General features: G+C 49.2%; 1 protein-coding gene and 1 pseudogene across 3 annotated transcripts in view; one reads left to right on the top strand and one right to left on the bottom strand.

Annotated features, from left to right (window-relative positions):
- ECE1 (endothelin converting enzyme 1) overlaps positions 1 to 15287 on the top strand; it is a 126708-nt gene extending 111421 nt beyond the window's left edge. For all 3 annotated transcript variants that reach the window (XM_059915446.1, XM_059915454.1, XM_059915437.1), the window contains exons 11-19: positions 696 to 806; positions 2372 to 2470; positions 2937 to 3014; positions 4536 to 4639; positions 7606 to 7716; positions 8391 to 8458; positions 9269 to 9459; positions 11582 to 11677; positions 12346 to 15287. In XM_059915446.1, the coding sequence (XP_059771429.1) occupies positions 696 to 806; positions 2372 to 2470; positions 2937 to 3014; positions 4536 to 4639; positions 7606 to 7716; positions 8391 to 8458; positions 9269 to 9459; positions 11582 to 11677; positions 12346 to 12522 (1035 nt within the window). In that variant the 3' untranslated portion in view covers positions 12523 to 15287. The remainder of the gene's footprint in view (positions 1 to 695; positions 807 to 2371; positions 2471 to 2936; positions 3015 to 4535; positions 4640 to 7605; positions 7717 to 8390; positions 8459 to 9268; positions 9460 to 11581; positions 11678 to 12345) is intronic.
- A 7570-nt stretch (positions 15288 to 22857) lies between these two features.
- LOC132354652 (U6 spliceosomal RNA) lies at positions 22858 to 22926 on the bottom strand (annotated as a pseudogene).
- Positions 22927 to 23189: the final 263 nt, after the last annotated feature.

The following is a 23189-nucleotide window of genomic DNA, read 5'->3' as shown; positions in this document are numbered from 1 at the left end:
AGTCGTGTGCTGTTGTATAAAAATACCACATTTTCTTTATCCATCTGCCTGTCGATGGGCATTTGGGTTGTTTTCAGTTGATGGCTATTATGAAGCAGGCTACCCTGAGCCTGGGTGGTTTCCACCACCTGCTCTTCAGGGTTAAGAAGACTCGGCTTCCTCTGCAGCACAGGGGTTTATGTGAGCAGGGCCACCACTTGTGGTCATACGGACTGTCCACAAAGGCTGCCAGGGCAGGGGAGCAAGTGGGGCTGAACCTAGCGCCTCACCGGGGGGTGGAAAGTTAACTGCCCGAGGCTGTCTGCCACCAGGATCCTCATCCTCTTCCAGGAGGGCAGGAGGGGCGTGGGGTGTGGAATCAGGCACGTGAGAGTTCCGGTGGCTGGGGTACTCTGGACCAGCGGCTTCCCCTTGCTCAGTATCTGTTTCCTCATCAGGCTCCCAGGTTCATTTTGATGGCTCCGGAGGATACCCTCATTATCTGTGAAGTGCTCTGCAGGAAGTAGTAGATGCCGGTTATTAGGGCTATCCCGTGGCCTCTTGGTCCAGTGCCTAAAATAACTTCCACTGGGTCAGAAAAGGTCTCCCTCAAGTTCTGGACGGAAGCACAGGCCTAGCTGGTGCTACCTCCCAGACAGACAGGGGTTGGGAAGAAGGATGGGGGCCAAGTAACCCCTCTGACTTATGTTTTCCAGACCTGTCTTCCTCGCTGGAAGTTTTGCGTGAGTGACACAGAGAACACCTTGGGCTTCGCCCTGGGCCCCATGTTCGTCAAAGCGACCTTCGCCGAGGACAGCAAGAACATAGTAAGTGTCTCCCTGTGCACACAGGCTGTGACATCACTCCTGCGATGTCCCCTCACAAGCCTGACAGCCCACGCTCTGGTCTGCTCTGGAACTTCCCTACCCGAGGCCAGGGCTCCAGCTTTAACTCCAAGGTCCTGTTTTCTAAAGCCTTGAACAATCTGAGTTACGCGCAATAGCTACTATGATCGGGTACCAGGCGCTTTATCTGTAGTGGCTCATGTAACCCTCACCGCAGCCCGGCCAGGTTATTCCAGCCATCTCCACCTCCAAGGGGCAGGCAGGACCCAGAGAGGTAACGTTGACAGAGCACCCTGACCTCGAGGAACCTCATGGCTGAGCACCAGGAGACAGCCAGGCCCCAGCTCAGATCCTGGCTTTACCTCTTCCTGGCTGGGTGACTTGGGATAATAGTCTCACTCCGTGAACGTGGAAGTGGGAGTGTCCATCCTGCCAGTGGAGACTAAATGACATAGTGCACGCAAGAGGGCACCTGGCACAGAATAAGGGCTCAATAAATGGTAGCTGTTACGTCGTTGGTACCACTTTTATTTCTAACTTTAACTGCATAGATATTATTTGCAGTCAGAGGTTAGCAAACTGAGACTCAAATCTATTGCGTGACCGACCATAACCTGCCTGTTAGTGGCTGATGCCATCAGTCCCTCTGCTCTTTCTGCTGCCCGGACTCCACCTTCTCCTGCCCTAGAGTCTTCAGTCTCCGAGTCTGCTCTCGACATTATGACCCTCAAAAGCAGCCATTCATCTCCAGCCCAAGCAGAGCATTTCTGAAACCGCTCCTCAGAACTCGACCTCTCTAGATTTTTTTTTTTTTTTAAAGGAACTCCTTTATTTATTTATTTATTTTTATATTTTTGGCTGTGTTGGGTCCTCGTTTCTGTGCGAGGGCTTTCTCTAGTTGTGGCAAGTGGGGGCCACTCTTCATCGCGGTGTGCGGGCCTCTCACTATCGCGGCCTCTCTTGTTGTGGAGCACAGGCTCCAGACGCACAGGCTCAGTAGTTGTGGCTCACGGGCCCAGTTGCTCCGCAGCATGTGGGATCTTCCCAGACCAGGGCTCGAACCCGTGTCCCCTGCATTGGCAGGCAGATTCTCAACCACTGCGCCACCAGGGAAGCCCCGACCTCTCTAGATTTTAAAGCCCGGTCCATCAGAAAGGAATTCTGTGGTCCAGTACATCTGAGAACAGCTACATATTCTGGCATCTCTGAAAAGAGTTGCAGTGCCTGGTACCCAGTAAAGGCTCTGAAAAGTCCCGCAGCAAAGAGACTTTTCCAGCGTTCCCAAAGCTTGCCCTGAGTGTATTTGACCAGGGAGCCCTGTTTACAGAAGTCCAGTCTCATCTCACAGGATGTTAGTGTTCAGAGGAGCGAGTTTGGGGGAACGTGGCTGTGGCCCCCCTCCTTAGCCCAGCACCTTGGAGCACTAGGCCTCGAGCCAGGATCTGAGTTTAGTCTCTGGCCCGGCGTCATCCTTCTCCCTGGGATGCCCGCTGCCTTTAGGCAAGTCCAGTGCCCAAACCTGACTGGTTCAGCTGCTGTCTCCTCAGGCCAGCGAGATCATCCTGGAGATCAAGAAGGCGTTTGAAGAGAGCCTGAGCACCCTGAAGTGGATGGATGAAGACACTCGGAAATCAGCCAAGGAAAAGGTGAGGCTGGATGGGTGCTGGGGGGGGGGGGTCCCATACAGAGGGCAGCAGCCGCAGAGGGATGAGGGTGGATGAAGGAGGGACTAGTTTTATCCAGTGAGCGCAGCACAGTTGCTGTCCTGCCTTCAGGCGGTGGAAAGTCCAGCCCGATGGAGGGACAGCCTTGAACACATGATTGGATTAACGACTATAGGAAAACAAGCTGTGCTAAGTGTGCAAGGGAGGTGTGACCATGGATGAGACGCGGCCCAGCGGTGGGGGGGGGGGGGGTGACCAGGGAAGGCTTCCCTTGGGACATGACATTTAGGCAGAGACCCCAAGGATAAGTGGAAGTTAGACAGGAGAAAGGGACGTGAAAGCTCTGAGGTGGGAGGAGCTGGGCCGTTTCCCCTTGGCCCAGACCCTGAGCCCGGCACCCGCAGAGCACTGCTGGGCGCTCACTGTCCTCTGTGTCTCTCCTGCCCAGGCGGATGCGATCTACAACATGATAGGCTACCCCAACTTTATCATGGACCCCAAGGAGCTGGACAAAGTGTTCAGTGATGTGAGTGGCTCCCACCCTGCCCCCTTGCATTCCTGAATGCCTGTGGGGCCCCACTTGGGAAAGGGCAGAGGCTGGGTCTGGGTGGGCCGCTGGAGGCACCATGACTGTCAAGACATCTGGAGATGATGTGGTGTGGGGTTTGGGCATGGACCGCGAACTAAGGAGCCGTTATCTGCTCCTTCCTCTCCTGGGCCAGCCGGTGACCCCCGCCTCCCCAGAGCCGCCAGCAGTCAGTGACCGGCACAGCACAGTCAGCTCTACTGAATGAGTGGGAAATAACGGGGGAAAACAGATCCTAGAAGGTGTAGGGAGAATCGGTGTCCCTACAGCATCAGGGGGTGGAGTACAGAGTGGAACCCCTCATACACTTCCCAGCCCCCCGAGTTGCCTCCTATCCCCAGGCTTCTCCCCAACCTCCCCAGAGAAACCTGGACCTCTCATTCGGACTTTGAAATGCTAATGGGAAAGAGGAAGCATAAATCCCAAATGCACGTTTAAGCTTAATTTAGGCAACAAGCGTAGTTGATACATCCCTGATGGTTAGAGCTTTGGGCAAATCACTCCTTTAAATGGATTGTGCTTCTGCCCCGAAAGATAAAGTTTTATACCTTATAATTGAAATTTGTGAATTCAGGCATTTTTGAAATTGTAATAACCGCTCATCATGGTTATATTTAAAACCAAAGAACATTAAAACTACTTCTGAGAATATGGGACTCATTCTGCAGCCTTTTTCCTTGAGAGTAATTTTATATGCTCCAGGGTATCATGATATAAGACAAGGGGCTCCTGGAGACAGCCCAGGCAGACCCCACAGGATTGGAGTCATGACCCCAAGGGCCTAGCATTTTACCAGAGCCCTGATGTAAAGCCAAAAAGTTCTAGAGCAGATCTAAGGGAGAACCTTGCACCTGGCAAGAACTGAAAGGCCGGGCTGAGTGGTGAGGAAGGTGTGCAGTAATGCCTGTCCCGTGATGTTTCACAGATCCCAGCTGGATTTATGAGGTCTGTGCTGGCCAGCATGGTAGCTACTAGCCACAGATGGCTAATTAATTAAAATCAAAATTAATTAAAATTAAATAATTAAGTTAAAAGGTTGCACTAGCCACATTTGAAATGCTCAGAAGCCACATGTGGCTGATGTCGACCGTATCTGACAACATAGGCATAGAACATGTCAATCATCGCAGAAAGTTCTGGACCCCACTGGACATATTTCCTGCCTAAGGCCCTGGCACGGCTGCAGGGGCTTCCTGCTGCCTTGAGACATTGCTGGGTGCTGGGCGGCCCTGGGTGAAGCTCTTGGTGTGTCCTTGGAGGGGGGAGGGGGCCAGGCCCCAGCAGGGTGAGGGCCAAGGGAAGAGCCCAAGCCTGCAGCTCCGAGCCCTCCGTTCTAGTCTCTGCCCTGCGGACCAGTCCCCTGACTGCGTGGGGTCTCAGTTTCCTCGGTTTTAGAAGACACGGTTTGCGTTCAGGGACCTGAGTGGGCTCTGACCCTGTGGCTTGCTCCCTCCCGTCCAGTACACCTCGGTTCCAGACCTCTACTTCGAGAACGCCATGCGGTTTTTCAACTTCTCATGGAGGGTCACTGCCGACCAGCTCCGGAAAGCGCCCAACAGAGATCAGTGAGTCCCCGGGCCTCGCTGGGAGGGCACTGGCTCCTGCAGGCGGGTATGGGGGCCCAGCTCTCCTTCAGCACGAGCCGGGTACGGGATGTGACTGTCATGAGGGCCCTGTGAGGAGCGGGGGTGGCTGTTACCCCGCTCAGAAGCCGGGAGCTGAGATCAGCCCGAGTCTGTGTGCCCTTAGCGCCCAGCCTGTTGCCAGAGGGAGCTTGTTCCCCGGAGTTGAGCGGACCTGGCATCACCGCCCAGCTCTTCAGCGTTCGGAGCCTTTGCTTCATTATCTGTAGATAGGATGCGAGGAGCTTAATAGCCTCCTAGAAAACTCAGATGTAATCAGCCTAGTACTAGTTCTCAGACTAAACTCCCTCCATGCCTAAAACATTTTGCAGGGTAAATCTTAGAGAAAAGGGAAAGCAACTTCTTTGCCTCTGGCTCCCTCTTGTGGACAACAAGGGTTTGAATTGTCTTCAACCAGGGCTCCCCCTAAACGTACAAGAAGGCGGTCTTTGATCTCCAGAATAAGGCACAGGCACTGCCCCAGTGTTGTGAATTTATTTGAAGTCTTTTAATTTAGCTTAAAATTTTCCATCTAAAGTTAGTCTCCCACTCATTAATATACCCACCCCTAAATACATCTCTGTGGGACTTACTGGAGGAGACATAGTGATGGTCTAGGCTCTTGGAGAAAATATCCTTTCTGTCTCACTCCACTCCCCACTGGCCCTTCCCACCAGAAAAATCATTTGGAAGCCAAGTGTTTCATTACTATCTACCATCAGGGCCCCTTCTACACTCTTAAAAAAATCATTGAACCCCCAAAAGCTTTTTTGTTTATGGGAGTTATATATTTTTTTTTTTAATAAATTTATTTTATTTATTTATTTTTGGCTGCGTTGGATCTTCGTTGCTGCACGCGGGCTTTCTCTAGTTGTGGTAAACGGGGGCTACTCTTCATTGCAGTGTGCAGGCTTCTCATTGCAGTGGCTTCTCTTGTTGCTGAGCACGGGCTCTAGGCACACGGGCTTCAGTTGTTGTGGCACATGGGCTCAGTAGTTATGGCTTGCGGGCTCTAGAGCGCAGGCTCAGTAGTTGTGGCGCACAAGCTTAGTTGCTCCGTGGCATGTGGGATCTTCCTGGACCAGGGCTCGAACCTGTGTCCCCTTCATTGGCAGACAGATTCTTAACCACTGCACCACCAGGGAAACCCTATGGGAGTTATACTGATTTTTCTGAAAATTTTATGAAAAAGAACAATTTTTAAAAAAATTTATTGAGAAGAGAGGTATTGTTTTACTTTTTGCAAATTTCTTTAATGTTTGGCTTAATAGAAGACAGCCAGATTCTCACATCTGCTTCTGCCTTCAGTCTGTTACAATATATTGTTTTGAAATATATAAAGAAATTCTAGGACTTCCCCAGTGGTCCAGTGGTTAAGACTCCACACTTCCAGTACAGGGGACACAGGTTCAATTCCTGGTTGGGGAAGTTCCACATGTGGTGTGGCCAAAAAAAAAAGGAAAAGATAGGAATAAAGAAATTCTAGCCTCACACAGACATGTAGTTAGAAAAGGGAGGGACCTTTTAACAGGCTTTTTGATACATGTGCACATCCTTCATTGATACTATACCAAAACGCGACAGGTGTAACTTTCTTAAAGGTTAATTGCACCGCCGAGTCCAAAACCATATTCATAAACTTTTCATACTCTGTTACACTAAAATCCATCTGTCTGTCTTGCACTTTGAATGGATCTTTTACCCCTGTATGATTTTGTAACACCATGCATTGGTCATTTGGAAAACAATGCTTCACTGAATTTCACATATCTTCCAAACAGTAACTTCTTCATTTTAGAATATCAAAAAAAATCCACATTTGGTAATATCACTGCTGACCTCCAGAGAGAAGTCTTTAAGTATTGCGCAGCTGTCAAATTTGTGGTGGCCGATACCAGTTTTTCAAATTTTTGCTTGAAACTTCAGGTTTTTGGAAACCTTGAATTTTTATCATTGGCAACAAATGGTGTCTGTCGTTTTCCTTGAGGTGATGAGCTCACTCTACTCATTTTCAAGGATATGCCTGTCAAACACCAGTCATCCTCTCAAGTACAAATGGTGTTCCATGAAAAAAACAGAAATGCTTATGAGTGGTTCCCATCTGGTCACACATAATATTTAGAGACTTGTACTCAAGGGTCTAGATTTAATGAAGTTAATAGTTATGCTGCGTCATCAAGGATGTTCTTAAGTGAAAATGACTTTTTTTTTTTGGGTGAAGAACATGGTGACCAATTGAACAGCTGGTGCCACCAGCCTGACTCAGCTAGGACTCCAGCAGTTTTACCCAGCGTTGCTTTTACACCATCAGTGTAATGTCAACACGATGGGAAAGGCAAATAACATCTTAACATTATTATGAAAATAGTTTGACCTCACAGAACCCCTGAAAGGGAATTGAGGGATTCCCATCCCGCCAGGTATCCACAGAGCACACTTTGAAAACTGCTGACAAATACATTTTGAGCCTAGATTGTAATGACTTTTTAGTATGTAATGGTCCATTTTGTCCTCTTTTTTTTTTCTGAGATGTTCAACATTTTTTAAATTTTTTTTTTTTGACCACGCAGCATGGCATGGGGGATCTTAGTTCCCCAACCAGGGATCGAACCCGTGCCCCCTGCGGTGGGAGCGCAGAGTCTTAACCACTGGACCACCAGGGAAGTCCTGAGATGCTCAACATTTTTAATAGTCAGTGAAATGAAATTAAACGTAAAATAAGATTGCACTGTACACTTGCTCACATGGCTAAAGTTAATAGTTTCAGGGACTGTTGTGTGCTTGTGTGGCCTGGGGCCTGGGGTCAAGGGGAATCCACACTTTTAGGGCTCTTGACACCCTCCAGATGGGCCGTCCCCACCTGCGCTCCCCCAGCAGGCTCTGAGCTTTCCCGTGTGTCTTGCTTGCAGGTGGAGCATGACCCCACCCATGGTGAACGCTTACTACTCGCCCACCAAGAATGAGATCGTGTTTCCGGCTGGAATCCTGCAGGCACCGTTCTACACCCGCTCTTCACCCAAGTAGGCTGCTCCTGTTGCTCCCGCCCCATCTCCTCCCCCCCCACCCCTCAGTGGATCCCCCAGCCCAGCCCGGCCCTGTGGCCCACAGCTGACCCCACGTGCAAACCCATCTCACTGAGAGCTGCTTGTCCCACCGGCCAGGAGATGTTGCCATGGAAACAACAGCCTTACTCCCCGTGCTTCCCTCCGGGGTCTCCGGGACCGGGAAGCCCCTGTACGGTGGGAACTTGGGGGTAGGAGCCACATATAGGGAAATTCCCCTCTAACAGTGTTCTAGAACAGTCTCAGCTGGGAAGTTGGGAAGAGTGAGGACACTGTCTCGGAAATGAAATCCACACAGGCCTGGGTCCGAATCCCAGGCCTGTTCTCTGCTGACTGTGTGGCCCTTGGGCAAAGTGCCTGAACCATTCCACGCCTCCGTTTGCTCATTTATAGAGTTAGTTACCGAGGCCTAACTCTTTGGGATGACCAAAGAGGACCGTGCGGTGCCACAGAGCACCTGGCACAGTGCTTGGCATCCAGCGGGCACAGGCAGGGCACAGCAGACTCACCAGGCTCTGACTGGCTCAGGGGCCTGGCTGGAGCCCTGCGGGACTCTGCTGTGTCTCCAGGCTGGGAAAGCAGTGGTCCCTCCCCACATGGCATCACTCTCACCTTCGTGTCCTCCCCTTCAGTGCCTTAAACTTTGGTGGCATCGGTGTCGTCGTGGGCCACGAGCTGACTCATGCTTTTGACGATCAAGGTACAGGTTCCTTGGGGTCCCCTTCGGATGATTCCGCCACCAGCTTCCTGCCCCACTGCTTCTGCGTTTGCTCCCTTCACGTCTGAGGGTCTTAGCCTTAGAGACAGAAGGATCTGGGTTCATATCCTGGCCCGGCCACCTGCCAATTGTGTGGACTTTAGCAAGTCCCGTCATTTCTGCAGGCCTCTGTTTTCTTCTCTGTAAAATGGGCATGATGCTCGTGTGGTGATTGTGAGGACTGGGCAGACTCACAGCGGAGCACCCTGCTCCAGGACGGTGTGCAGTGCCAGCGGTGGGTACCAGTAGTCAGCGGGGAGAGAACGTTTCTCCACCACTCCAGAGATTTCGCTGGTCCAACCACAGTCAGAAGAGTCAGCGCCTCACCAGCTAATGTCCAGAATCCTCCTCATTGCCTCCTGCCTTGGGGACTCCCAAGGCCAAGAAGGAGGAGGCAAGGCCTTGGAGGCCGGGCCCTGTCCCATGACCCTAGCACTGCTGGCTGCGTTCACCTCCTCCTGGCTCAGGGTCAGAGGCCCTTCACCAGCCTTGACAGTGAATCCAGCTCCACCGAAGCTTTGAACGTGCTGGTCCTTTGCCGAGATCATGTTCCTCTACCCCCCCCACCCCAGACCAGCTAATTCATCCAGCTCCTTTAGCACCCAGACCGGCCTCATCTCCCCGGTGCTGGGTGGTAGATGGGTGGGTAGATGGGTGGATCTCTTCTCCCTGGGAGGAGAGGCACAACCAGCAGCACGGGTCCCAGCTCTGCCTCTTCTCCCCCCGACCTGACACTTCTGTCTGACCCCGCAGGACGGGAGTATGACAAGGACGGGAACCTTCGGCCCTGGTGGAAGAACTCATCCGTGGAGGCTTTCAAGCAGCAGACCGAGTGCATGGTGGAGCAGTACGGCAACTACAGCGTGAACGGGGAGCCGGTGAACGGCCGGCACACCCTCGGGGAGAACATCGCTGATAATGGGGGCCTCAAGGCGGCCTATCGGGTAAGAGGCCCCCTCCTCACACACCCCAGGCCAAGGTTGGGCCTGTCCAGCTGCTTCTCAGTTAAGGGTGGTTGTAGACAAGCTGGGGCAAGCGCAGCAGCCCTGCGAGCCTCAGTTGCCACATCTATGGAATGGGTGGCAGTGAGGACTGATTGAAAGGGTGTCTATGAAGCACCTAGCACAGAACTGGCACATAGAAGGCTGTCTACTCTGAGTCCAGCCCAACTGAAGGTCACCAGAAAGGGCTTGGGCTAGACCCACCTGAAGGCCTGCCTGTTCTTCCCTTTGCAGGGGAAGCCACCACTGACTCAGGCAGCAGTGGGCCCGGGAAAGGAGGGAAGGGTCAGTGGTCTTGCAGCCACTTCCGGCTCACGTCCTGGTTCTGGAGTAAGTCACTCAGCCTCCTTGAGCCTCAGGATGCATGGCTGGGTGTTAGAAAGATAGCATGTGACCACTTGGGCTCAGGGCCTGGTCCGGAGTGGCACTCAGAGATGTTAGCTGAGTTGGAAGGGAGACCCCAGAGGCCGACGCAGAGCCTCCTGCTCCCTGTGGTAGTGAGAGCAGAAGTCCTGAGAGGTGCCCCGTATTGAGGCCTTACTGTGTGCCAGGCGCTGTGCTCAGCGCCCCCGACAGCTTTACAATTAGGTATCGCACGCGCATTTTGCAGGTGAGGAAACCAACCCAGAAACATTCAGCAACTTGCCTGACGTCCATTAGTCAGTGAAAGGGAATCGCGAACTTTCTACCCACCACGTACTGTTGTTGGCGCCGGAGATTCTGTGACAAAACAGACAGGGATCCTGCTGTCCTAAAGCTCACAATTCTAACAGGGTGGGGAGGGGGAGAAAGGCAATACGAACCTACACAAATAAATGAGGTAACTTCAGGTATTGATAAGAAGAAGAAGAATATAAACTAGGCCAAAGTCATAAAGGAAAATGGGGGGAAGGATGGCCAGGGGAGGCCTTCTGGAGGGGGTGACATTTGAATTGAGACCTAAATGATGACGAAGAGGCAGAGAAAGCTGGGAAAGAAGCGTAATTACAGAGGCCATGAGAGTGACCCAAGCCTGGCGTAGTCAAGGACAGGAAGGAGGACGGGAGCAGCGTGGAGGGAGGGCAGGGCCCAGTGCAGGAGGGGAGGCCGGAGGCGTGGCTGGACCAGGCTGCCAGCCTCTGTTGGCTGAGCAAGGAGCTTGGGTTTTATTCTGGCGACAATGAGAGCTGCTGCAGGGGTTTTAAATAGAGGAATGACATGATCTAAGTTATCCTTTACGACAGGGTCTGCTGACCTACAGTCCCTGGGCCACATCCAGCCCTCAGCTGGATAAATCAATAAAAATAAATAAAAATTGGGGGGGACACAGCCATGCCCATTCATCTCCATGGTGCCTGTGTCTGCTTTCACACAGCAGTGGCACCCTTGAATTGCTGCAGAAAAGAGTGTTTGTCTTTCAAAGCTGAAAATATTTACTCTCCGGCCCTTTACAGAAAATTTTGCCAACCCCTGCTTTATGAGGATGACTTGAGTTGCTAAGTTGGGAGGGGATTGGAATTGGACCTGTTTGAGTCAAGGAGACTAGTTAGAAAGCTGCTGTGAGGTTGTCCAGGCAAGAGAGAGGATAGAGCAATGGGAAAGGTGAGAAGTGGTTAGATTTGGGTTGTTCGGTTGATTGAAAGAGAAGAATCAGGGAAGAGTCCTGGGGTTTGGGCCTGAGTAACTGGGTGGTTGGTGATGTCATTTACTGTGACGGGAAAGTGGTGTGTGTGTGTGTGTGTGTGTGTGTGTGTGTGTGTGTGTGTGTGTTAAGTTTGGGATGCATCTTGGATATCCAGCTGGGGCAGTTGAATATACCCAAGAAGAAGCTGGAGCTAGAAGGGTGCATTTGAGAGCCGTCGGTATTTAGATGTAGATGGTATTCAAAGCCATAGGGTTGAATGAGCTCCCCTCAGAATGAGTGCAGGTAAAGAGGACGGCTCCTCTAGGCTGAGCTGAGGCCACCACCAGAAGCTAGTCCCTGTCCCAACTGGGTAGACCTTCCCTGATCTCTCATGGTAGCCCCCCACCCCACCCCGCTTGCTCCTGTGTCATGGGGACCCTGAGCTCTGTCCTCTCCCCCCAGGCCTACCAGAACTGGGTGAAGAAGTACGGGGCTGAGCAGACGTTGCCCACCCTGGGTCTCACCAATAACCAGCTCTTCTTCCTGGGGTTTGCACAGGTGAGTTCATTAGAGGAAAGCCAAACTCAGACACACTCTACCATCTTGAGTTCCAGGAGCTCTGAAACTCAAAAGGCAAATTTCCTCAAACTGGGAAGCCCTAGCTCATTGGTCCGTCCACGGGGCATTTACCCTGTAAGGAGGTGAGCTTCATCATTAGAGAAATTCAAGGAAGGGCCAAGAATGCTATTAGAGGAATTCTTGCATCAGGTAGGTGAGAGGACGAGGTGACTGCTAAGGGCCCTTCTGCTTCTGGGGTTCTGGAAATGTCTTGAAAACTCAAGACGTCCCGGGCTGTTCCTTGAGCTGGCATTCAGCATGTAGCCTTCTGTTGGTGCCCGGAGCCACCAGGCCATTAGACAGTTCTTTCTGCCCGGGAAGTGAGTGATCTGGACTCAAACTGGTTTTGGGGCAGAATCCTTCGTTCAGGTGAAATGTCACGAAGATGCCTGGAACAGACAGACAGCTGCTCTGGCTGCAGCAGAGGAAGCTGGGATGGGGTCCCACCAGCCCCTGTCTCTTCCTAACCCACTTGACAGGCTCTCCTGGCCCCCCGGGGGTCTCAGAACCAGGCGGGGCCCTTATTTCCCTGCTGTGGTGATGGGGCCAGTCTGGCGGCCCCAGGGCCCCGCAGTGACCCTGGCCTCTCCCATGTCGCTCCCCCGAAGGTCTGGTGCTCCGTCCGCACACCCGAGAGCTCGCACGAAGGTCTCATCACCGATCCCCACAGCCCATCCCGCTTCCGGGTCATCGGCTCCATCTCCAACTCCAGGGAGTTCTCGGAACACTTCCACTGCCCGCCCGGCTCACCCATGAACCCTCGTCACAAGTGTGAAGTGTGGTGAGAGGGGTGGAGCACCAAGAACCAAGACGGAGGAAGCAGGGCAGGGGCTGAGGACCAGCCCCCGGGGCGGGGCCGACAAGGCTGCCCGCGCCATCCGGCGTCCAGGGCGTCGCCCGGCCCCATCGGCCACCTCGGGCCCCCTTCCCCTCGCTGGAGGGTTTTCAGCCCGAACCAAGTCTGTGATGTGGGTTCTCACATTAATCCGAGATTTGCTCCCCTGTGAAGACCCGGTCATCCCAGGCACACGTGTGTCAACTCTGATGGGCATTTGGGTGTCAGGCTGGTTGCTCACCAGGCCTGGGCCCGACGCCGACACGGGCAGCGGGACACAGCCTCCTGCCCACGTCCAGCGCCAGATACACCACAAACACCACTGTGTCAGTGCTTTAAAGATGTATTTTTGGGGAAACTATTTTTTAAACATTGTGGAATACACTGGAAATCTTCAGGGAAATAACGCATTTGAAACACTTTTTTTTTTTTTTAAGGAAAGGATTGATTATATTTATTATGTTCTGTTTTTCTAAATAACCTGTGGACAAGCCCCACTGATTTACCCCCCTCGCTTCCTCACTTGCTGCAAGGTTGGGCTGAAGCAGGATCCCCAGCCACTGAGCAGGTCCCCTAATGGAGAGCTGCCTCCGTCCTTGGGGTGTGCGGTTTCAGCCTCCTCCCTTGGTTCTTGGTCCCCTGGTGCAGAGAGGAGAGGCACAGAGGCCCGGCAGAGGGAGGGGCCAGCTCGTTGGTACCGCCCCCTCAGTGTGCCTGCCTCTGTCCCCAGAGTCCAAGAGTGGGAACCCCAGCAAGGAAGATCTGACCCCAAAGTCACAGCAGGGGACTGATGGCTACATGAGGCCAGGTCAGGGCCCTCAAACCCTGTCTGGAGGTGCCCGAGCACCCTGGATCCGGGTCACAGGAGCCCTGCGAGGCTGAGACATCCCCATCAGGTGTACTCTGCCATGCCATAGATGTCCTCTTTCTGTCCCCCTTCTTTTGGCTGCCCCCTGTCAGTCCCGGGGCCTGTTGCCTCTCTGCAGCATCCTGCCATCCCAGCCACTTTGGGTTCTGCCTTGCAGACCCTCTTCTCCCAGGGAAGAAGGAAAGAGAAGGCAGCTCTCATTGCCCAAGGGCCCAAATCCTCCCTTCAAGCTCCATCCTCCACCACTGGCCCGGGCCGGGCTCCCAGGACCGCAGCCAGGCCCGCCCGCCCTTCTCTAGTGCCTTATCCAAGGCTGCGCCTGGGCTCCCCGCAAGGAGACAGCCCTCCGCCCCCAGGGGCCCCTTGGCCTCCTCCATGAAGCCCCCCAAGTGTCCTGACTGGAACACAAGGCCATACCCCCTACTGCCAGTGCCACACAGCTGCCCCTCATGGCCACCCAGAGGCTCTGGCCTGCAGGTCTGCGGCACTGAGGTCAGGAGTCTGAAGAGCCCCTGAACTTGCCCTGGGCTCCGGCCCACCCTCAGCCCCTTGGGTTGAATCAAGACGATACTTGGGGGCTTCCCTGGTGGCACTAGTGGTTGAGAGTCTGCCTGCCAGTGCAGAGGACACGGGTTCGAGCCCTGGTCTGGGAAGATCCCACATGCCGCGGAGCAACTAGGCCCGTGAGCCACAATTGCTGAGCCTGCGCGTCTGGAGCCTGTGCTCCGCAACAACAGAGGCCGCGATAGTGAGAGGCCCGCGCACCGCGATGAAGAGTGGCCCCCGCTCGCCGCAACTAGAGAAAGCCCTCGCACAGAAACGAAGACCCAGCACAGCCATAAATAATAAAATTAATAAATTAATTTTTAAAAAAAATAGAAAAAAAAAAAAAAAAAGACGATACTTGTAGCAAGATCCACTTCTCTTCTTGGGGGATGCACTTAGCCACGGGAGGCTGCGAGGGGAAGGCTCCCCAACCTGGTTGGTCTGGCCTGAGGTGCTAGGGGACCAGGAATGTGGTCCCCTCCCTGCGGCCACAGTTTCTCTGGGCTCCCCACCTGGTGGAGCTCGCGTAGCCCCAGGCTGGCCCTGAGGAAGCAGGCACCCATGACCGAGGCAGGAGCCGCCTCAGCCCTCCTGCCTGGCAACCAGGCCGCCGGGCCAGCCCCGCTCCCACAGGGAGCCGGAGTTCTCCTCGCCCACGGTGAGCAGAGGCTCGGCCACTGCCTCGCCCACCTTCAGCTCGGCCCTGCCTCTGGGGCAGGGGTGTTGGCAGCGGGCTCCAGGTGAGGCCCCTGGTCCCCACCAGCGGCGAGCCTGCTGTCTCTTCAGAGGAAAGGGAGGACAGGAGCCAGAGAAGGAGCTGGAGTGGGGAGCCCGCCGTGCGCACCTCACCGCGGAGGGACTGGCTCTCCTGGGCCTGCGCCCTCCCCTCCACCACCCTCCTGCCCTCCAGCCTTCCCCGAGGAGGGTCGCAGTCCCGGCACCGTGGGCTGGGACCTGCCAGCCAGAAGCAGGGGTCCTAGGGCTGAGGGTCCAGCCGGAGGGAACGTCCTCTGCCCTCATTGCTTCAGGGAGTGGCAGGGGGCAGGCCGAGGAGGACTCGGGACCAGCAGGGATGGAAGCAAAGGAAGCACTCCCACTGCCTCCCCCGCAGAGCCTTGGGCAGCTGCCCTCTGAGAGGCCCCTTCCTCCTAGGCCTGGGGAGCCATAGGGGCGGCTTCTCCGTGGGCACATGGACATGGGGTTTGGAGCTTGGAATCTATTTTTTGTATTATCATGTTTTGTGCTACTGTAGTTTTGGTGTGGCACTATTGTAACTGAAATAAAGTACTTGTACCGAGGGCCATGTTGGTCCAAGTGTGTGTCCTTCTGGGGCGGTGTGTGTCCTGTGGAGCTGAGGGAGGGCACCCGGCCAGCACAGAGCTGCTAGCACCCCCAGAGCCTACTGCACCTCCTCTCCAGAGCAGAGGCCTTGGACCCTGACAAATGCCAGATGGTTACGCAGTGCCTATGCCCACCTGCCCACACTTCCTTCATCCATATGATTGTGTAAGGGCCCCCTGCTGGTGAGAATGATGCATGTCACCACATGGGCTCAAGGAACCTCCTGGTAAAAATAATTTTTCCATTATCTTGGAGCAAAGGATGTCGGCAGTGGGTTTCCAGGCCTCAGGTGCTTGGGCAGGGCAGGCAGGAGAAGGGGAATTCGAAGAAGTTCAAGGAAGAGTCTCTGACATACACTCATGCCTCCTCCTGGGTTTTGCATGTATTCTTCCCTCTGCCTGGAATACTTTTCGCTGACTTCTTTTGGCTGATAAACTCCTACCCATCCTTCAATGCCCAGCTCAGCAGCACCTCTAGGAAGCCATTTCTGACCTCCAGTCCCGAGCAGGTGGCTCATACAGGCTTCCCTCTCCTACCAGAGTGTCTTAGTGCCAGGGCTGCCATAACAAACTATGACAACGTGGTGGCTAATACAACAGAAATTTATTGTCTCACAGTTCTGGAGGCTAGAAGTCTGAGACTGAGGTGTTGGCAGAGTTGATTCCTGCTGAGGAATGTGAGGGAGAATCTAGGCTAGAAGCCTGGTTTCTGGTGATTTGCTGGCAGTCTTTAGTGCCCCCTACTTGTAGAAGCATCACTCCGGTCTGCCTTCATCTCACATGAAAATATGAGAGGCTGCTAAAAACAGTACCGCCTCGGGAAGCGCACACACACACACACACACACACAGGCTGAAGGTGCAGAAGGGAGACATTTTTTCCTGCAGAGGCCCATCTTACCGACACTCTCCCTTTCCCAATGACCAAGTGAACAGGCTCCTTTCTCTTCCCCACTCTGAGCCCTGGGGCCCCTGCTTCTCCCTTTCCGAACTGCCTCCCTTTTTTGTTAGCAGCAGATCCTCCGCTTCCAAAGCATGCCCCCCTCCCCAAGCAGGAATTAAAACCCCAGCTCGACCCTCTAGGAGTTTATCCTACAGTTAAGGAGATAGAAACGCATGCAAGATGCGATTGAGAACAACTAGAAAATGTATACAACCTATAATAATAATTAATTGTGAAAGCAAAAGGATTCAGCAGAGACTCTCCATAAGGGTTGAGGAACTGCAGAGGGAGGGATGAGACAATATTCTAAACTTTAAAGAATCTACTACAATAATAATGAAAAATGGGTGAGACCTTTACAAAGAAAACTAAAACTTTCCAGAAGACCATAAAAGAAGACCTGAATAAATGCAGATGAATACCCTTATCATGAATGGAAAAGTTCTCCCCCACGTTAATCTATAATTTCCATGTACTTTCAACCAAACTTCCAAGATAATTTTCATGGAATTTGATAAGCTGATTCACATGGAATAGAAAATACACATGACCAAGACAATTTTGAAAAAGAATAATGAGGGAGCTGGTTCTCTCAGAATATGTTATAAAGCTTTAGTAAGTAGTATGATGTGGTGTTGGTGTAGGATTAGAGAAATGGAACAACTTGAATAGATTAGGGAGACAAACAATTCTATGTATATGTGGGAACTAGTATAGGATAAAGGAAGCCCTTTAAATCACTTGGGAAATGATGAACCATTTAATAAATCGTGTTAGGATATCCACTTGGGAAAAAAATGAATCTAGATCTTGCCTCTCTCACACAGTTTTCACACACAGTGATCACAGCGATAAATTCTACACATACTGGAGACTTAAACATGCAGTAACTATAAAAGTATTAGATGAAATATTACAGAAGATGTTCATGACTTTGGGTAGGCAAAGTCATCTTTGAAAAGACACAGCTATTCACAAATATGAAAGTAATTGTAGAATTTCTAAAAATATTGAAAAAAAACTCTAAAGAAATGAAAATCTACCATAATCCTATCATCCAAAGACACACACACACACACACACACACACACACACACACACACACTTGGACTTCCCTGGTGGTGCAGTTAAGAATCCACCTGCCAATGCAGAGGACACGGGTTCGAGCCCTGGTCCAGAAAGATCCCACATGCCACAGAGCAACTAAGCCCGTGTGCCATAATTACTGAGCCCACGTGCCACAACTACTGAAGCCTGCACGCCTGGAGCCTGTGCTCCACAGCAAGAGGGGCCACCGCAATGAGAGGCCCGAGCCCCGCAACGAAGAGTGGCCCCCGCTCACCACAACTAGAGAAAGCCCACGTGCAGCAACGAAGACCCAACGCAGCCAAAGATAGATAAATAAATTAAATTTTTTAAAAAGCCCTTTAAAGACACATACACAAAGATACAAGTGAATAAAGAAAAAAAAACATAAAAGGAAAAGACTAATACATTTGGCAACATGAAGATAATTCATTTATAAACAAGATACAATAAATAAAAGATTAGATAAACAACACGGATCTACTATATAGCACAGGGAACTATATTCAATATCTTGTAATAACCTATAATGGAAAAGAATCTGAAAAAATATATATATACATACATATATATAAAAACTGCATCACTTTGCTGTACATCTGAAACTAACACAACATTGTAAATCAACTATACTTCAATTTAAAATTTTTTGAATTAAAAAACAAGTGACGGGCCCAGTGGTAAAGATCTGCCTTCCTATGCAGGGGACACGGGTTCGATCCCTGGTCAGGGAACTAAGAACCCACATGCCGCAGGACAACTAAGCCCACACGCCACAACTGCTGAGCTTGTGCGCCTCAACTAGAGAGCCTGCATGCCACAAACTACAGAGCCCACGAGCTCTGGAACCCGCGCCACAACTAGAGAAGAGAAAACCCGCACACCACAACTAGAGAGAAGCCCGCACGCCACAACGAAGAGCCTGCACACTGCAACAAGGACCCAATGCAGACAAATAAATAAATATATATATTTTTTTAAGTGACAGACTGGAAGAAAAAATTTGCAACATGCATAGCTAATGATCCAGAATATATATAAGCAACTCATAAAATAAAAAAAAACCCAATCAGGTGAAAAAGAGAGCAAAAGATTTAAAGAGATCATTCAGAGAAGAAAAAAATACAAAAAGAAAAAAAATTTTTGAAACGATAATCCCACTAATAATATGAGAAATGCATTTAAAATTACGATGAGGTAACATTTTTCACCCATCAGTTCAACAAAAGTGATGATATTTGATATTAAGCATTGGTAAGGACGTAGGGAACTGGGTACTGCCACCCACTGTGAGGGCCAATTTGACAGTGTTTATTAAATGTCAAGTGCATTTACCAGGACTTCCAGGCTTGGAGGACAAAGGTGGCGCCCTAATTTCAAGTGTACCCACTCACCCAACCCCCAAAGGAAGGTAAATCAACAAAGAAAGGAAATAAAACCACACAGGAACCTTGAATTACTTGAAGTAGAGAAATAATCCAAATTCCAACAGAAGTCCCACCACATACAGCTGCAAGCCTGTGGGTGCCGAGAGTGATGGAGAGAAGGTTTCAGAGACATTGTGAAAAACAGTAGAGGGGCGTGGCAGTCTTAGGTGACCCACAGACAAAATCACTCTCAGGATGTCCAACACCAAATGCCAAAACACTGAACACAGTTGGGGCATAATAGCCACCAGCAGCACCAGGAACTGGGAGGAATCTGGAAAGAATAGAAAGGGTAGATTTGTAGAAGCACTGCTTCTTGGAGAGAAGCAGATATATAGAGTAGGGCTGGTTCCCTTGTAGATGTGATAGTGAAGGAAAGAAGGGATTAAGAAGGGAAAAGTAAGAATCCTAAAAAACAAACAAGAAAGCTAATATGATAGTGTAAGTCAATTATACTTGAATTAAAAAAAGTGAGACCTAAGAAAAGCCAATTCCCCCACCACACCACCACCTCCTCCTCCACACTGTTTATAAAGGATGTTGAACAGGGACTGAAGGACGTACAGCAGAGGGCAAGCTTGAATAAGAAGTCCTGTCCATGAATGACTAGGACTGTAAAAAGGCAGATCACATACATTCAAAACTACTGTTAAAAAAAAAAGAGAAAATAAATGCAAATCAGAGCATCTCAGCAGAAGAAAACTAACACGACACTCCAAACTGAATTAAATATCCTCAAATAAGCCTTTAGGGATACGGAAAAATACCTCAAATCAGAAATACAAAAACTGACAGCAGAAATGGCCAAAAAAAGAGGAAGAAAAGAAATGAGAATTGATCTTGGAGAAGAAAATAACAAAATCATATCATAAATGAAGATTAAACTAAAAGGTGTCCAAGGGACAATAGATTCAAATGAAAACTTACTAAAGGACATTGAAGAAAAGCAGGAAGACAACCAAGAGGACAAAAATTAGATAAAGTAAAAACGGTCAGAGAGAAAATGGTGGAAATGAAAGACAGGCAAAGAGCTAACATTTAAAACTATAATCCAGGAAGACTTTCTAGAAATAAAAGACCTGCATCTACACATCAAAAGGGTTCACTGGGTACTATGTAAATTGACATTGAGCAATCAACTCTAAGATAGATCCTTGTAAAGCTATTGGACTTTAAAGATAGAAAGCAGGGCCTCCAGGCAAAAATATGAAATAACTTAGGCAGACTTTTTAAAAAATAACATACATTATATGAGGTACCTAGAATAAACAAATTCATAGAGACAGAAAATAGAATAGAGATTACCAGAGGCTGGAGGGAGCGAGGGAAGGGGAAGTTATAGTTCAATAGGTACAGAGTTTTTGCTGGAGATGATGAAAAAGTTTTAGGTATAGATAGTGGTGGTGGTTACACAACATTGTAAATGTATTTAATGCCACTGAATTGTACACTTATGAATGGTTAAAGTGATAAATGTTATACATATTTATATATATTTTGATGCAATAACAAATAAATAAGATGCAAAGAAAAGCAATAGTGGAGCAGCATTCTCAAGAAACTTACGAAAGCAATCCAAGGATGTTACATTGAACCCAACTGTCCTTCAAATAGCAAAACTACAAAACAATGAATAACATACAAGGGAATCCCCATAAGGTTAACAGCTGATCTTTCAGCAGAAACTCTGCAAGCCAGAAGGGAGTGGCAGGACACATTTAAAGTGATGAAAGGGAAAAACCTACAACCAAGATTACTCTACCCAGCAGGGATCTCATTCAGATTCAACAAATAGCAAAACTACAGAAAAACATCTGCCCAGCGAAGGGGACTATCAACAAATGGAAAGGCAGCCAATTGAATAGGGGAAGCTATTTGCAAATGGGGGAAGATATATCTGGTAAGGGGTTAATATCCAAGTATACAAGGAATTCATACAACTCAACATCAAAAAAAAACCCAATTAAAAAAAATGGGCAGAAAATCTGAATAGACATTTTTCCAAAAAAGATATATGGGCTAACAGACACATGAAAAGATGCTCCACATCATTAATCATCAGGGAAATGCAAATTAAAACCACAATGAGATACGACCTCGCACCTGTCAGAATGGCTATTATCAAAAAGACAATAAATAACAAGTCTTGGCAAGGATGTGGAGGAAAGGGAGCCCTTGTGCACTGTTGGTGGGAATGTAAATTGGTACAGCCTATGGAACCGTATGGAGGTTCCTCAAAAAATTAAAAATTGAGGGCTTCCCTGGTGGTGCAGTGGTTAAGAATCTGCCTGACAATGCAGGGGACACGGGTTCGAGCCCTGGTCTGGGAAGATCCCACATGCCGCAGAGCAACTAAGCCCGTGCACCACAACTACTGAGCCTGTGCTCTAGAGCCCACGAGCCACAACTACTGAAACCTACGTGCTGCAGCTACTGAAGCCCGCAAGCCTAGAGCCCGTGCTCCACAACAAGAGAAGCCACCGCAATGAGAAGCCCACGCACCGCAACGAAGAGTAGCCCCTGCTCGCCCCAACTAGAGAAAGCCCGCGCACAGCAACAAGACGCAACACAGCCAATAAATAAATAAATAAATCTTTAAAAAAAAATAAAAATTGAACTACCATATGATCCAGTAATTCCACTTCTGGGTATTTTTTAGAGGACAACAAAAACTCTAATTTGAAAAGATATATGCACTCCAATGTTCATTGTGGCATTATTTACAGTAGCCCAAATATGGAATATATGGTCAGGAAAAGACAGTCTCCCAGTATCTCCCCCACTATTTACCCTGGTTCCAGATGGATTAGCCAATGTAATTAGCCAGGAATCAGAAAAGCAAAAATAAAATGATCTCTACTTGCAGATGACATGATTGTGTACCTGAAAAACCCTAGAGAATAAATGATAAAATTAACTTAATAAAAGAATTCATCAAAGAAGCAGGTTATAAAATTAACATGTAACAATAAATAGCACTCATACACACAAATACTTACCAATTAGAAGATATGATGGATGAGGAAAACTCATTTACAGTAGCAACAACAGAAAATAAGATGCTTAGAATAAACAAGTGTCAGTGCCCTTTAGGCAAAGACCTCCAGGAACACACCGGTGGTTGGACAAATTGGGATTATTGCTTGTTGCATCAGAGAGCACGCACACTATGGGAATCATAGGGTGTCTCAGTAAGTGGGTGTTGGAAAATACTTATTATAGAATTTGGTCTTGTGGTAGGTGATCTTGAGGAGGGTTTAATGAAATGGGGCTTTAGTTTGGATGCTGTCAGGAAATGAAAGTACTTCTATAAATGGTATCTTTTTTTTTTTCAATTTTATTGAAGTATATTTGATTTACAATGTTGTATTAATTTCTGCTGTACAATAAAGTGATTCAGTTATACATATATATTCTTTTTCCTACTCTTTTCCATTATGGTTTATTACAGGATATTGAATATAGTTCCCTGTGCTATACAGTAGGACCTTGTTGTTTATCCATTCTATGTATAATAGTTTGCATCCGCTAATCCCAAACTCCCAATCCATCCCTCCCCCACCACTCCTCCCCCTTGGCAACCACGAGTCTGTTCTCTATGTCTGTGAGTCTGTTTCTGTTTTGTAGATGTTTATTTGTGTTGTATTTTAGATTCCACATGTAAGTGATCTCATATTGTATTTGTCTTTCTCTTTCTGACTTACTTCACTTAGTATGATTATCTCTAGGTCCATCCATGTTGCTGCAAGTGGCATTATTTCATTCTTTTTTATGGCTGAGTAATATTCCATTGTATACATGTACCACATCTTCTTTATCCATTCATCTGTCGATGGACATTTAGGTTGCCTCCATGTCTTGGCTATTGTGAATAGTGCTGCTATGAACATAGCGGTACATGTATCTTTTTTTTTTTTAACATCTTTACTGGAGTATAATTGCTTTACAATGGTGTGTTAGTGTCTGCTTTATAACAAAGTGAATCAGCTATACATATACATATATCCCCATATCTCCTCCCTCTTGCACTCCCTCCCACCCTCTCTATCCCACCCCTCTAGGTGGTCACAAAGCACTGCGCAGGGGCCATGCTAATCTTCTCTGTATCGTTCCAATTTTAGTATATGTGCTGCTGAAGCAAGCACTCTTATAGAATCATAGTTTCCTCTGGATATATGCCCAGGAGTGGGATTGCTGGATCATATGGCAACTCTGTTTTTAGTTTTTTGAGGAACCTCCATACTGTTTTCCATGTATGAATGGTAGCTTAATAAATCTTATCTAGTTGGAAGACTAGACTGAGGCTAGAAGGAGTTGTTAATGTTTTGACAAAAAAAAATTTTTAAGGTCACGGAACAGTTTTAATTTCCCCCTATTTAGCTCATTTAAATCACAGTTTTAAAATAAA

The sequence above is a fragment of the Balaenoptera ricei genome, chromosome 1 (assembly GCF_028023285.1).
Source record: "Balaenoptera ricei isolate mBalRic1 chromosome 1, mBalRic1.hap2, whole genome shotgun sequence".
NCBI lineage: Eukaryota > Metazoa > Chordata > Mammalia > Artiodactyla > Balaenopteridae > Balaenoptera > Balaenoptera ricei.
This window is presented reverse-complemented; position numbering and strand designations above follow the sequence as displayed.